Source organism: Polyodon spathula, chromosome 11 (genome assembly GCF_017654505.1).
Source record: "Polyodon spathula isolate WHYD16114869_AA chromosome 11, ASM1765450v1, whole genome shotgun sequence".
NCBI lineage: Eukaryota > Metazoa > Chordata > Actinopteri > Acipenseriformes > Polyodontidae > Polyodon > Polyodon spathula.
The window spans coordinates 35,577,993-35,591,770 of NC_054544.1; the positions used below are offsets into that span (position 1 = coordinate 35,577,993).

Consider the following 13,778-nt stretch of genomic DNA (forward strand, 5'->3'; position numbering starts at 1 on the left):
TACGTTTAGATAAGGCCCACCAGACCTGGGAAAAAATATTCTAATGATTAGTTAAATATATTTAAATACTTCAAAAAAATGCACATGTGACTATATTTAAATGTTTTTAGAAACATATTTGAATTGATTGTAAATATTTAAATATTTCAACCATCGTCCATAAAAATTTGAAAGATATTTAATTAACCTTGATTTACAAATATATTTATAAATATTGTAAAATAATGCAACACATACTGTAGTGTATTACATATATTACATTGTAATATATGTACATTTATTTATATATGCACATATACAGGTAGAAGATGTAATTCACAAAACACCATAATAAGACACATTATTATTATTAGCATAATAGTGCCAAAATTTATCAAACCCGTGTGTAGTGACCAATATTTCCCCACCATCAGAAATCACATAATGAACAAATCAATACTGTCCCATCCCCCTAAGTCAATATGATTGTCCATTGCCTTTATTGCAAGTAGCGATTGCACTTGATGAACACTACTGTTTCGAACCTGGAGTCGCTCATTGAGCACCGATCTCAGTGAACACTCTCTTGACTGCGATGAGGTGCCTGGCAACTAGCTTTGCCAATGCAGGGAATTGGGGTTCGTGGCTCTTCCAAAAGGCAAGGGGGTCGGACCATTTGTGGAAGCAGAAGCAGAAGATGGTATGGGGGCCGACATGAAAGAGAACAATTTGCTTCTCTTTGGAGGTGAAAGGTTGGGAAGGTTGTGGAGCAGTGAGAAGAGCTGTGGCTGTCGATAGCTACTCTGGGCACCACGCAGCCTTAAAGCGGGGGTCTAGTAGAGCTACCAGCTTGTTGAGTTGTTCATAAGGGGAGAGGCGCTTCTCCAGGGATGCCTTGAGGACAGTCACCAGATGGACATTGTACTTTTCTTTAAAGTTACTTAGGAAAGTCCTTATCAATTGATGCTGGAAATGACATAGCTGGCAGAAACAATGTTGGAACCCTGGGTAGGCACATGTTGTTTGTAGCAGCAGTGGTCCCTCAGTGTAACATGACATATGACTTCACTTCCTTTTATATTAGGTCTTGCAGTTAACTCATGATGATTGAGGTGGTTCTCAAATGAGGAGATTGTATATATACACATGTTAATTTGATTAATTCAAATATGCCACTTTACCAATTGAGGCAAACAGTGTGGAGTTAACCCACTCAGTTACCTCTGGACAACTGCTCTGTTAATGGCAGCAGGTGTAATTGGTTATTGATAAATGAGGACAGGGGTTAACCTGCTTTGGATTCAGGATTAGGCTTTAATTAGGCTTTCATTACATTTCTTTCCATATATAAAGATGGTTGAATATATTTAACTTTAGTACAACTATTGTACTAGTATTTATTTATTTTCAAATACTATTTGATTTCTGCAAAATTTATTGAAATGTTTTCAAATAATATTTACTTTCCTCTGAGGAATTTGAGTCTGAGGCCCTCTGCTCTATATTTCAACTTTTTGACTTGTTAGCTATCCAATTATTTCTGGTCTGTTAGTTTCTTTATCTCACCCCTGTAAGAACTGCTCAGGTGACTGTCTTTGCATTTCCTGTTAAAAGGACAGAGAGGGAAACCTCCAAATGATTCTTAATACCGGCTGTCGATAGCTACTCTGGGCACCACGCAGCCTTAAAGCGGGGGTCTAGTAGAGCTACCAGCTTGTTGAGTTGTTCATAAGGGGAGAGGCGCTTCTCCAGGGATGCCTTGAGGACAGTCACCAGATGGACATTGTACTTTTCTTTAAAGTTACTTAGGAAAGTCCTTATCAATTGATGCTGGAAATGACATAGCTGGCAGAAACAATGTTGGAACCCTGGGTAGGCACATGTTGTTTGTAGCAGCAGTGGTCCCTCAGTGTAACATGACATATGACTTCACTTCCTTTTATATTAGGTCTTGCAGTTAACTCATGATGATTGAGGTGGTTCTCAAATGAGGAGATTGTATATATACACATGTTAATTTGATTAATTCAAATATGCCACTTTACCAATTGAGGCAAACAGTGTGGAGTTAACCCACTCAGTTACCTCTGGACAACTGCTCTGTTAATGGCAGCAGGTGTAATTGGTTATTGATAAATGAGGACAGGGGTTAACCTGCTTTGGATTCAGGATTAGGCTTTAATTAGGCTTTCATTACATTTCTTTCCATATATAAAGATGGTTGAATATATTTAACTTTAGTACAACTATTGTACTAGTATTTATTTATTTTCAAATACTATTTGATTTCTGCAAAATTTATTGAAATGTTTTCAAATAATATTTACTTTCCTCTGAGGAATTTGAGTCTGAGGCCCTCTGCTCTATATTTCAACTTTTTGACTTGTTAGCTATCCAATTATTTCTGGTCTGTTAGTTTCTTTATCTCACCCCTGTAAGAACTGCTCAGGTGACTGTCTTTGCATTTCCTGTTAAAAGGACAGAGAGGGAAACCTCCAAATGATTCTTAATACCGGCAGCCTGGGCATGTCCAGTATGCTCATTTGCAACAGATGATCCTTTGAAAAATAATGCACTAGCAAACATTTTATTTCCCAACATGCATGTGATCCTGCTACCAAAGTCTCTTGAGATCCTAAGATGTCAACCATACCATAGCACAGTAATTCTTCTTGTATGAAAACATGTCAAGTATGCTCCTGAGAGATTGATGTTTTGCCATGAAAAGCATGAGCTGTAACAGCCTTGCATCTGAAGGTATAAATGCCTTTCCAGTCATTAATGTCTTGATGTGATGAGTTTATTGAATCAATCCTTTTCAGTTTTTACTGTGATGCAATCAGCCAGTGATTTCCTCTTCAAGTATCGGACTGCTAATAATTATTGAACTGAATACACTTGATTATTCAAAAGGGGAAAAAAAAAAAAAATATGTGACTCTTCACAAAAGCCTGAAAACATGCATGTGCAAAATAGTACACAGTTTAATAACATACGCATTGAGAAAACTAGGAATTTGAGAATTTTTTTTTAACAAGAAAGAAACAAAATGGACTCCACGAAAGCCTACAAGTGTAACTGTGAAAACATGCAATTTTGATATAGAATATAAAGGCAAAACTACAAAAAGAGCACCAGGGTCATTATAACATCAATGACTGTGACTGAGGCTTGGCTGAGCCAAGGAGATTAATTAATGCATCGATTCCTTGTGCTGTAGGGACTGCTTACAGTATTGCTTTCATCTTAAATGCTAGACTTTGTCATCCTCTTACATTTGTACATTTGCTCCTCATTTTGGGGGCTGTTTTAATAAAGCTGTCTTTGGCAATGAAAAAAAAAGAGAAAGAGATTTCATTACTCTGCTCCTAGTGATAAAACAGTGCAGAAATACAATGCATTTCATATTGCAGCTTTGATCCCCATTAGAATCATTCATATTACTCTTTTAAGATATATCTATTTTTGTTTTTAATTTGCATGATTAACACATACAGTATTATTTATAAAGTCAGCACAGTTCGTTTACCAGATGATTTATCACATTACTAGCACTTGAAGTGGTATTTTATTACACTGTACTGAGATAAACAGGATGGGGTCATTCTTGTCACTGCAGATGGTCCTAAGATAGTCCCCATATTACACACTATTTTTAATGTGTCTGGCATTCTTAGCCAGTAAGTGTTAAAATCTCACACAAGCAACACAGTCAGTGTTTAAAGTGGGAAATGGGGTCAGCAGATATTTCACTAGCTTGATGTGTGGTGAGTACAGGGAATTCAATCTTGTGATCTATTTCTATTAGAGGAGAAAGTGCAGTATTAAAGTCTAGTAACACTAGCATAGCAGTTCTACAATGTTTTGTTTTAGCTAGCATGGACCCTGACATGTGATTATGCATAAGCTAGCTGTTAACAGGTAATAAACAAAACACAACATGCTGTGTAAAATAAAGCGTGCTCATGATTCTGACTGTGTCTGGTCTGGTGTTTCAGGATATCGAGGCTCAATGTGTGAGGAGAAGATAGATCCCTGTGCTTCCTCTCCCTGCCAGAACAATGGGAGCTGCTACTCTAATGGGCTGGCGTACAGCTGCAGCTGCAGCCCTTGGTACACAGGGCCTACCTGCGCTCAGCTCATTGACTTCTGTGCTCTGAACCCCTGCGCCCATGGAATCTGCCACAGTGTTGGAACCAGTTACAAATGCCTGTGTATTCCAGGTATGAATATTGATGATAGCGTTTCATAAGTACAGTACACCGATATATTGCACTATATACTTCAATACATATTTACAAATAAAACTAAACACAGATAAAACATATCTGCAAAGCTGTTGGTAAATATTGGCAGAACTAACTAAGAAATATACTATACAGTATATCTTTTTTTTAAATTCTTGTTAGAAAATGTAATCCTGGATGCTCCGAGTATTACTTCAACATCGGGGACTGCAATTACTGACCGCTGCATTCATAAAATGCCAGGCTCTCTCCATGGTGGACAGTACAGTTTAGCACTGTTTACTCTGGGAATTCTTTTAGAGTTACGTTTACGGTGTGCACTGACCTTTCAGTACTACACAGTTTTCCAAAATAACCTTTTATTCCAGTTTAGCAAAGTGGCATTCGAGAAATGATGCAAGATAAAATGGTCAGTGCCTCTGTGATAGTTTGACTGGTTGGGACGTACAGTGAAAGAGTGCCTCCTAGGATCGCACCCTGTGTTTGTTGCTGTGTTTCATTAAATCATATTGCATTTTGTGGCTTCCAATTAAAGATGGAAGAGCTATGCAGTTACATCCTCATCTCTAACCTCCCCGCTGCCTTTCATAACCCTGAATATACTTCCTACAGACACCAAATGTCAGCTTTTGTTTCATCTCAGTTCCCCAATCATAGGGACTGCACAGGGAGACATTTTAAACAGTTTCAGTTTAGGCTCCAGGACTGTGGTACTGTGGAACATGTCTGTACCCGGCAGGGAGTCTATTGTTACTATTTTTATTGGTCTCACATGACAGCGCAGAATTATTAGAAGTAAATCCTGCCGGTGTCTTTTCCTCTAAAACATTTGCTGCAATAAGGTCTCAAAGGACATTTTCATTTTATCTCAACCATTAGCAGCAACACATTCTGGCAAAATTTGGGATTGTTATTTGGAAACTTCCATGTAAAATGTACTTGACTGCAGTAAAGACTGGTGTGAGGGTGTTTTAATGGCTACTGGTTTACAGTCAGTGTGTTGAGTTCCTGTGGGTCTTTAATGGTACCATTTTTGCTCTAAATTGGAAAGTTTCGGTACTTAAAAAATGTTGCATCTCTCTCTCTCTCACACACTTGTCAGGGACTCTTGTACAGTGAACTGGATTTGATGAGAATAGGTCGTGCAGCAAAGAAAATTTCCTATTTTTTCAATATTGCTCTATTCTGTGTCTCTTGGTGTTTTCTTCCCTCACTTGACAAGTAGCGTCTTCTTTTCAGAAACAATAATGCAAAATCCAATTTTACATCACTCCCTTTCAAAGAGGTGCATTTGCTTACTGAGGCTTGTGACAGGCTACAGAATTAATTGAGAACTGCAGACGGGGTTGCCATGGATCCCCATCCTTATTGTGTCATGTCATTGGAGAGAAGGAGCTTGCATCTGTTGTTTTAACATTGTGGAGCAGGAGCAGCGAGGATGCTTGTATAAGTATTGTTGTCATGTGTCAGTAGCTGGGCTGATACAGAAAAAGTCACTTGTTATTTGTCAACAGCTTTAAGGACATAAACATTTTGCCTATGTAACCTCTAAATGTTTATCTGGCAGATTTGAGGGTGTAGGGAAGTATATACATGTTTCTGATGGTAATGGATTTCTTCTCTTGAATACGCAAGCACACCAGGGCAGTTTCACATCAATGTCATAATAACCTTTAAAGTGGAATGCTGCTCCTGCAATAAACAGTGTATTTGTCACACACTGCACGCAATCCAAACAGGATGAAGACCCTACTTTATAACCAAACAGTCCAGCTTTTATTTAGCAGATGAGAAAGATGTTTTATGAATGCACTGCAGATTGCAGGCTGTTCTGCCCATACAATCTAAGCCACTCTGATGCAGTGGTCTGCTAAGTGCAAAGATAGATGACAGGCCCCTTCTTCAGAGAGCTCATTGATTCCCATGTGCTCACCTTTATCTCGGTCCTTTCAAGCGTAAAACCTACAATGACAATTTAATCCATGGGTTGAAGCACAACACTGCCACAAAGTGGCCAGTTGATATTTAGCTTTACAGGTATGGCCAAACATTTTGCATCACCTAGGATTTTAGACAAATATATATATATATATATATATATATATATATATATATATATATATATATATATATATATATATATATATAAAAAAAAAAAAAAACTATCATGTAATCAAAGAAACTACAAAATGATATTGCAAAAGTCTACCAGAAGCCATAATAGCAGTACAGAAATTCATGTTAGATTTTGAAACGTCACATTTTTACATTTTTGACAGTTTCGTTAAGTATATGGAAAACTACAAAGCGGTATGTAATTCAATATGTTAACGTAACATTATTCAGCAGGTTTTATTCCACTTTATGAAACAAAATTAATTAATTCTATAGGGTGATGCAAAACTTTTGGCCATAGCTGAATATAATATTTTTTTGACCTTGAAATAAAACTGATGGCCATGTTTAATTACCTTTTAAGCTGGGGGAAAATGTGAAATAATTAAAATTGCATTATAAGGTGGCTTTTACTGATAAGTAAGAGGTAATTGTATTTGTATTCTCTGGCTCTAGGTTACCATGGTTTGTACTGTGAAGAGGAGTATAATGAATGTCGCTCAACCCCTTGTCAGAATTCCGGAACATGCAAAGATCTCGTCAATGACTATGAGTGTCTGTGTACTGCTGAGTATGAAGGTAGAGTCTGTTTGCAGAGAGGGCGCGGGGGTGGGAGGGGGGTTGGAGGAGCGTCAACAGGATCTGAATGCAAACGTATGAGTGTTCTAACAAGGCTATCAATCTCTATCAAACAGCTGTTTATGTATTTGAATGGAGTTTCTCATATTATCTTCCTGGAGAACAAAATATGTTAGATGCTTATTCTGAGATCTTTAAATTAGATACAAAATATCTTCCATTAACAGAATGTGCTGCTAAATTAGGTAACGCTGTTAACGTTCATACCACAATTACTGCACTTAACAATTCGCAGCTTTGAATGGGGAGACATTTTATTTGGACTGAACTAAAACATCAGGCGGAAAAGTGTTAATAAAGAAAATCTATATTTGTTTAGTTTATTATAAAAAATAATGTAAATGAATTAGCATCATTTGATGTTGAATATATAAATAAGAATTCAGGTATAAATGGAAGTTGATGTTTTAAGCTGCTTTGCTACTGCAATTCAAGTCAGAGGAATGGAGAGAAATGGTTGCAACGCTTTTACTAATTTACTCTGTCTGCTTTCGTGGGAATAAATCAATACCCCCTTCACTCACCTTGTCAACATTTGATCCCACCAAAAATCACTGATAGAATTAGCATTAACCATTGCCATGTCAGTACAGTTTGTGGTATGCTACAGCAAGGCTCGAAACAGTTCCCAAAATATTGCAATTTACCAAAAGCGACTGCACGCCACAACCAAAGTGATGGCTTTCTTAAGCAAGGCACATGCATGTACAGTGAATAGAACATCAGTGGTTTACTATAGACACATCACCACTTCGGCTGTGTGCTGCAGGCCTAGAACAGGACCATAAATATTCAATGCATCGTCTCCTTCCAGACATGAACACCAGAACGCATTCACTTTTTTCAGTTCAAGCGAATGGGATGGACATCTTAAAGAAACGGATACAAAGGTTCAGTCACTTTGGTGTAGATTTAGACTTCACTGCTCAGTTTAGTACTGTGTCTTTAATTATGCAAACACTGTCTTTCAGGTAAACACTGTGAACTGTACAAGGACCCTTGCGTTCATGTAAACTGTCAGAATGGTGGCACCTGTGACAGCGAGGGCCTCAATGCAACCTGCCTATGCCCACCTGGATTCTTTGGTGAGTATTATCCGAGACCGAGAGTATCGCTGTGTAATATCATAGCTATCTTAACTAACATAGTCTTATTGTTGTAGATCCACTTTTTGTTTTCTTTTGTTTCTGTCATCACAAACTCAAGAGCACCCTTGTGGCCTCACTAGAGCATTTGAAACATGTCTGAACTCCAAGTACAGTACATCAGGTAGCTCGAAGCCCTTCAGAGCACAGAAACACAGAGTCTGTGTTGCCTCACTGTTTCAAAGTTTAAACTGAGCAATGTATGCATGGCCTGATCAGATAGAAATAGTGTTACTACAAGGGAGAAATGTGCGGCTGACCTTTGAGAACTGTGTTCATAGGCATGGAGGAAATGTACTGAGCAAGCCTTTAATATACACAGGAATTGAAAATGTGTTGTAATGATTGCTGAGGGAGGTAAGATTAGATTACATTTGAGACTTCAAAATGACATTTAAAATGAGAAAGAAATTAAACAAATGTCAATTTAATTTGGGTTATTATTCCTAATGTATTTTTCAATAGAATTAAAACAATAAAAATCACACCATTAGAGCCATTTAACATTTGAAATGATGGATCGTTTGAGAGAGTAACAGTAAAAATAGAATGTAGTTTACTGTAGATACCAGGAGGGGGGGACCACTTTAAACATTTGTTTCCTGAATCTCAACTAAAGTCAGCAGCCTGGTTAACAACATTCCTCAAGCATTGGTATATGTTATATCTGGAAGTGTCAAACAAAATGATAAACCTCACAGATTGTCTTGGCCAATTCAATTCCAAGTGGAGGCCCATTCCACAGACAGTAGATTCTTATGCATGATACCCAGTGATGCACAAAACAAGTTCATAATAGCAATAATACCTATATCAGGGCGTTATCTGCTTGATAAACATTACTATATCAATAATCGCCTTTCCAGCTGGTACTCTCTGTGTTGTGTATAAATAAATATATGCCTTTATCTGTGCTTACTTTAGGATTAAACTCACAGAAAAAAATATAATTTTCCAAAGCGATTGTAACTGTGAGGTTTGTGCAGTTGATTTATAATATTGCCTGTTGCCAATGCACATTTGTGTCATAGCCAGTAAGAGGGTTACACATGCCACTGTTTGAATTTTATGATGGAAAACACAATTGTTATTCATTACTTACCACAGCCCCTGTCAACATTGAAATTAAAACCTTTCCCTGTGTGCAGAATACATATTGCTCATTAGAGGTACATTTGATTCATTGCCCATTCAGGTCACAGATCCAGCCACTGTATTACAGCTTGGACAGGTATTTAAGAAGGTATTAAGTGATGCATGGTATATGAACTATTAAACATGTCTGTATTTTATGATGATGGAATTGGCAAACAGAGTACTAATGCAATGTAAGGGAACTACAATAAATACAGAATTAAGAAATAACCAAACTTCATGGGAAGCCTGCATCTGTGTTTAATCTTTAGTCAGAAGCTTGGTTTCCTGATTACTGGGACAATGAATGACTCAGATTTTGCAAATATTGTGTTCCCTTGTTTTTCCATGACACGTGTTTCTTTTAAACTGATATATGGAATATGTCTTCCTTAACCTTTCATTCAAACAAACCGTCGCTAACAGGGTTTCTGTATCAACCCAGGGGAGGACTGTGAGGTGGATGTCAACGAATGTGAGAGCAACCCTTGTCATCACAGTGGAACATGTATCGACCAGTCCAATGGCTACACCTGCCACTGTCCTCAGGGATGGGTTGGGGCCAATTGTGAAATACGTACGTTGTTCATTTCTTAAGATCTGTGTTTTGGTTTGTGTGTACAAAATAGCAGACTATATTATATATAATAAGAGAAGCTGGTTCTTAAAAAATAGTCTATTTGAAGGAACAAAAAGGCATGACAAATAAAACCAAACTGTGAATTAAATTGTTAAAAAGCTACAACAAAAATGCATATCATGTAGAACTATGAAAACAACTATTATACAGTAATATTATGCTCAAAATCAATTCCCCGGATATTGATAGGCATTGTGATTTCTTTACATAAGCACACAAACACTGGGAATGCAGATCTCCTCCAGTGTGGATATAGTGGGGCGCTAAATGGAAAGAGGGTCTGCTTGCACCCCCCCACTGCAAACCAATGCATTAAACTGTAGTCATGCAGTCACTTGCACGGTGGGGAACATATTTATTGACATTCAAATTAAACTTCTATGGGTTTTGTTTTAGATCTTCAATGGAAGTCGGCACGGACAACAGAACCCTTGACCAACATGCCCCGTCACTCCCTGTACATCATCATCGGAGCTCTCTGTGTGGCGTTCGTCCTCATGTTGATTATCCTGATTGTGGGGATCTGCCGCATCAGCCGTATTGAGTACCAGGGCTCATCCAGACCAGCTTATGAGGAATTCTACAACTGCAGGAGCATTGACAGCGAGTTCAGCAGCGCCATCGCTTCCATCCGACATGCAAGGTAGGGTGTGCTGCTGAATCGAAACATGACGTCACCTCTCTGTCAGAGATTAGTTTAATGGTTTTATTGTCAACTGCTGGGAAATGATTTACCCTCTGCTGTTGTCACAATAACTGCATACAATATTGCTACGATTATGCCTGGTTTTAGCCAATAAAATGTGGTTTGACTGACTCAGGCCTTTCAAATTTCTATCATTAACTTGTTAGCTTGCATTGAAGACAATAGGCCCTATTTTAATATATTTGCAATGCTACTACCGGCTCATTCCGTAGAAGGAATCTATGAACAGGTGTCATCTTGCAATGAACAGGTTTTTAACAGGTTCCTACAATGTCGTCTATGGTGCACTGACATATTTCAAACTTTGCAAATAATTCGTATCAAATAGCTTTATACTGGGCTTGTTTCTATCTGAATATCTCATATGGAACTCAAAGCATCCCACAAACAAACATGAGTGAGTCTCAATGGGGGTGGTTGATAAACCTGTAGTAAATGAACTATCCTTAAGAGTGCAGTACATATAATCCTTGTTCACTGTGCTGTATTGGTGCATAACCATAGAACTGTATAAGAACAATATAGGCTATGTTATAACCGCAGACAGATGGACACACTGATGATGTTTCTCACGTTTTTATATGGCAGCTCCACAAGTGGGAGAAAATATATGTTTCCCTCCATAATGAATTATAAAGTGCAACGCCAATCACATTTTTTAAATGCAATTCTCAAGTCTTCAAAACATAAAAGTGCCTAATTTGGTTTGAAACTTGAAAAATTAATAGTTAGCATGCACAGCCAAGATGGAAAATACTGTACAGCGACTGCATCTGTATTTGTTACCTTCTTTAATTTATTTTCTGTGCAAACTCCAACATGTATTTAAGAAAAATAAAATCGTTCTTTTCAGTGCTGTGAATGAGTGGGCTGGAAATGTCTCCTCCAGCAACTATCCCACTCCGCTCCCCCGCTCCCCTGCTCCATATGCAACTGGCTCACTCCACTCCGCTCACACTACCTGCCCCAAGTGCAGGGTCGGATTAACCAATATGCCAATAACACAATCGCCATAACATGCATAGGGCCCCCCAAAATATGGGTTAGCGTAGGGCCCCCTGGTTCTTTAATCTGGCCCTGGTCTCACACCATCGGTTGGATGTGTACTGCAGGCAAGACTGATGGCTTCTTACATCCAAGTACACGTTGCCTGACGAGACAGAATTTTGAACATGTCATGCAACAGAGGCGCAAAGGGCATTATGATCAGAAAGCTTTGGAATGTTTCCAAAGCTCTATCATTGAATGTGTTTATCTTTGTTTTTATTCTCAATTGAAAAGTTAATTTATTTTATTCGTTTTTTTTTAATTAGATCATTAAAGTCTTTAGAATGGTTGCGAAATGTAATTATTATTAACGAAAACTTATTATTATTGAAAACTGAATTTCACCAGGTTGACCCTGCTGTTGACTGAAGATAATCTAAACTGTATTGTCTCTTTCAGATTTGGAAAGAAGTCCAGACCAGCCATGTACGATGCTACTCCAGTCACTTATGAAGATTACAGCCCAGATGACAAGCCACTGGTCACTTTAATCAAAACAAAGGATTTGTAAAAGCACTTGGTTTGAGAAGATTTAGGAAAAAACTAAAACTACAAAAACAACAGCACTGTAAAATAATATGTTTTAGATAAAAGCTAGTCAGTTAACATTGTTGAAATGTAATTAAATGACCTTTTAAGTAATTATTAAACAAATTAAGAAATAAATACATAAGATATGAAGAATTTGATAATAAAACATATTTTAAATGTGAAATTGTGATGCTATTATACTAATGATACTATAGTAAGCATATACTGGTATGTGCGTTTATTTAATACATGGTCAACAGATTTACTTACTATGTATACTGTACCTAATAACCACAATTGGTTAGTAGTACCAGATTAGTTTAAAACAAGGTACTGTGTGAGGTTTGGTGCCGGTTCCCTCTGTATAGATTAAACAAAATGTAGAAACAGCCTAGAAATCCTGAGAAAATTAAAATATGTTGTAGTAATATCAAGAATAATATTAATAGGTGCATTTGTTATACAGTATATTCAATAAAATGCTTTAGCTTTTGCCTTACTTGGTGCATGGATAGATTATATACGTTCTGTATTATTTTCTAAGACTTGCATCATATATGTTTTAATGAGTTTTGGCCTTGGGTGTAGACATTATTAATGGAAAATCAGTTGACAAACTGGACTATGAAGGAGAAATGAGTAAGGCTTTAGTTTGTAATCACGTTTGTTCACGTTTATTCAATGTGTGAGTTTCTGTAGCTTGCTTCCTTGTAGGGGGTGTGGTTTTCCGTAGCTGTGTATGATTGTGCTGTTCTTGCGATCCGGTCTTGTTCTTTCAGAAGCTACCTGAATGCATCGTGCTGACACATGTCCTGCTTTGATTATGTTTATATTTTTTAAACCATGTGCTTAGATTGTATGTTGAATGATGTAATAAAGGTCAAAATGAACACTAGAAGTGGTGCTTGTGATCATGGGTGTTATGCAAAACATTTTGAGGGTTACAGTTTAAAATAAGTCAGCTGATCTGCCAGCCTTTAATAGAGAGCTGTGCTTCCTTATCCAATATTTCAAAAGTATTTTCTTAGATTTCTTAGCTGTTGAATTCCTCCCCTACTTCCCTAAAGGATTACTGTGGACTGGTTGTGTCCCTCCAAAACAATTTAAACATCTTGTAGTTTTTACATTTCTTTGTCCAACCCCCTGTACAAAACAGGTATTCGGGCTCCAGAGAGGCCACAGTGATTGATGCCTCTGCTTCTTAATCTCAATAAAACATGTGTAAGGCATTTATTTGATACACTACATTGGAGACTGCTTGATGGAGACCCACTGTGTGCTCTCTAATTAAACAAAATACTGGCTGAAAAAAAGCAATTACTACTATTATTGTGGAAACCAGCAGTTCAAAGAAAATAAAAAACAAAAAACATTTGCATAAACATAACCAACTGTGGTATTAGCTTGGGACTAGCTGTGTTTTGAAGTCAAATAACACAATTGAAATACTTCTTAAAACAAACAAAGTAACATAACTTTAGCAGTTAATTTAACATAGATGTTTAAGAGTATAAAAACCCTGGGGCCAACATGAGCAGCTAGGGCACCACAAATTCAACATGATGAGTCTGAAAGGTATTTAATTTGCACTCAAC

At 37.4% G+C, this 13,778-nt stretch overlaps 1 protein-coding gene across 1 annotated transcript in view; it reads left to right on the forward strand.

Annotated features, from left to right (window-relative positions):
- LOC121323643 (delta and Notch-like epidermal growth factor-related receptor) overlaps window positions 1–13,078 on the forward strand; it is a 56,088-nt gene extending 43,010 nt beyond the window's left edge. The window contains exons 7-12 of the mRNA XM_041264821.1: window positions 3,978–4,202; window positions 6,798–6,920; window positions 7,952–8,065; window positions 9,705–9,836; window positions 10,296–10,542; window positions 12,052–13,078. Coding sequence (XP_041120755.1) covers window positions 3,978–4,202; window positions 6,798–6,920; window positions 7,952–8,065; window positions 9,705–9,836; window positions 10,296–10,542; window positions 12,052–12,163 — 953 coding nt within the window. The 3' untranslated portion in view covers window positions 12,164–13,078. The remainder of the gene's footprint in view (window positions 1–3,977; window positions 4,203–6,797; window positions 6,921–7,951; window positions 8,066–9,704; window positions 9,837–10,295; window positions 10,543–12,051) is intronic.
- Window positions 13,079–13,778: the final 700 nt, after the last annotated feature.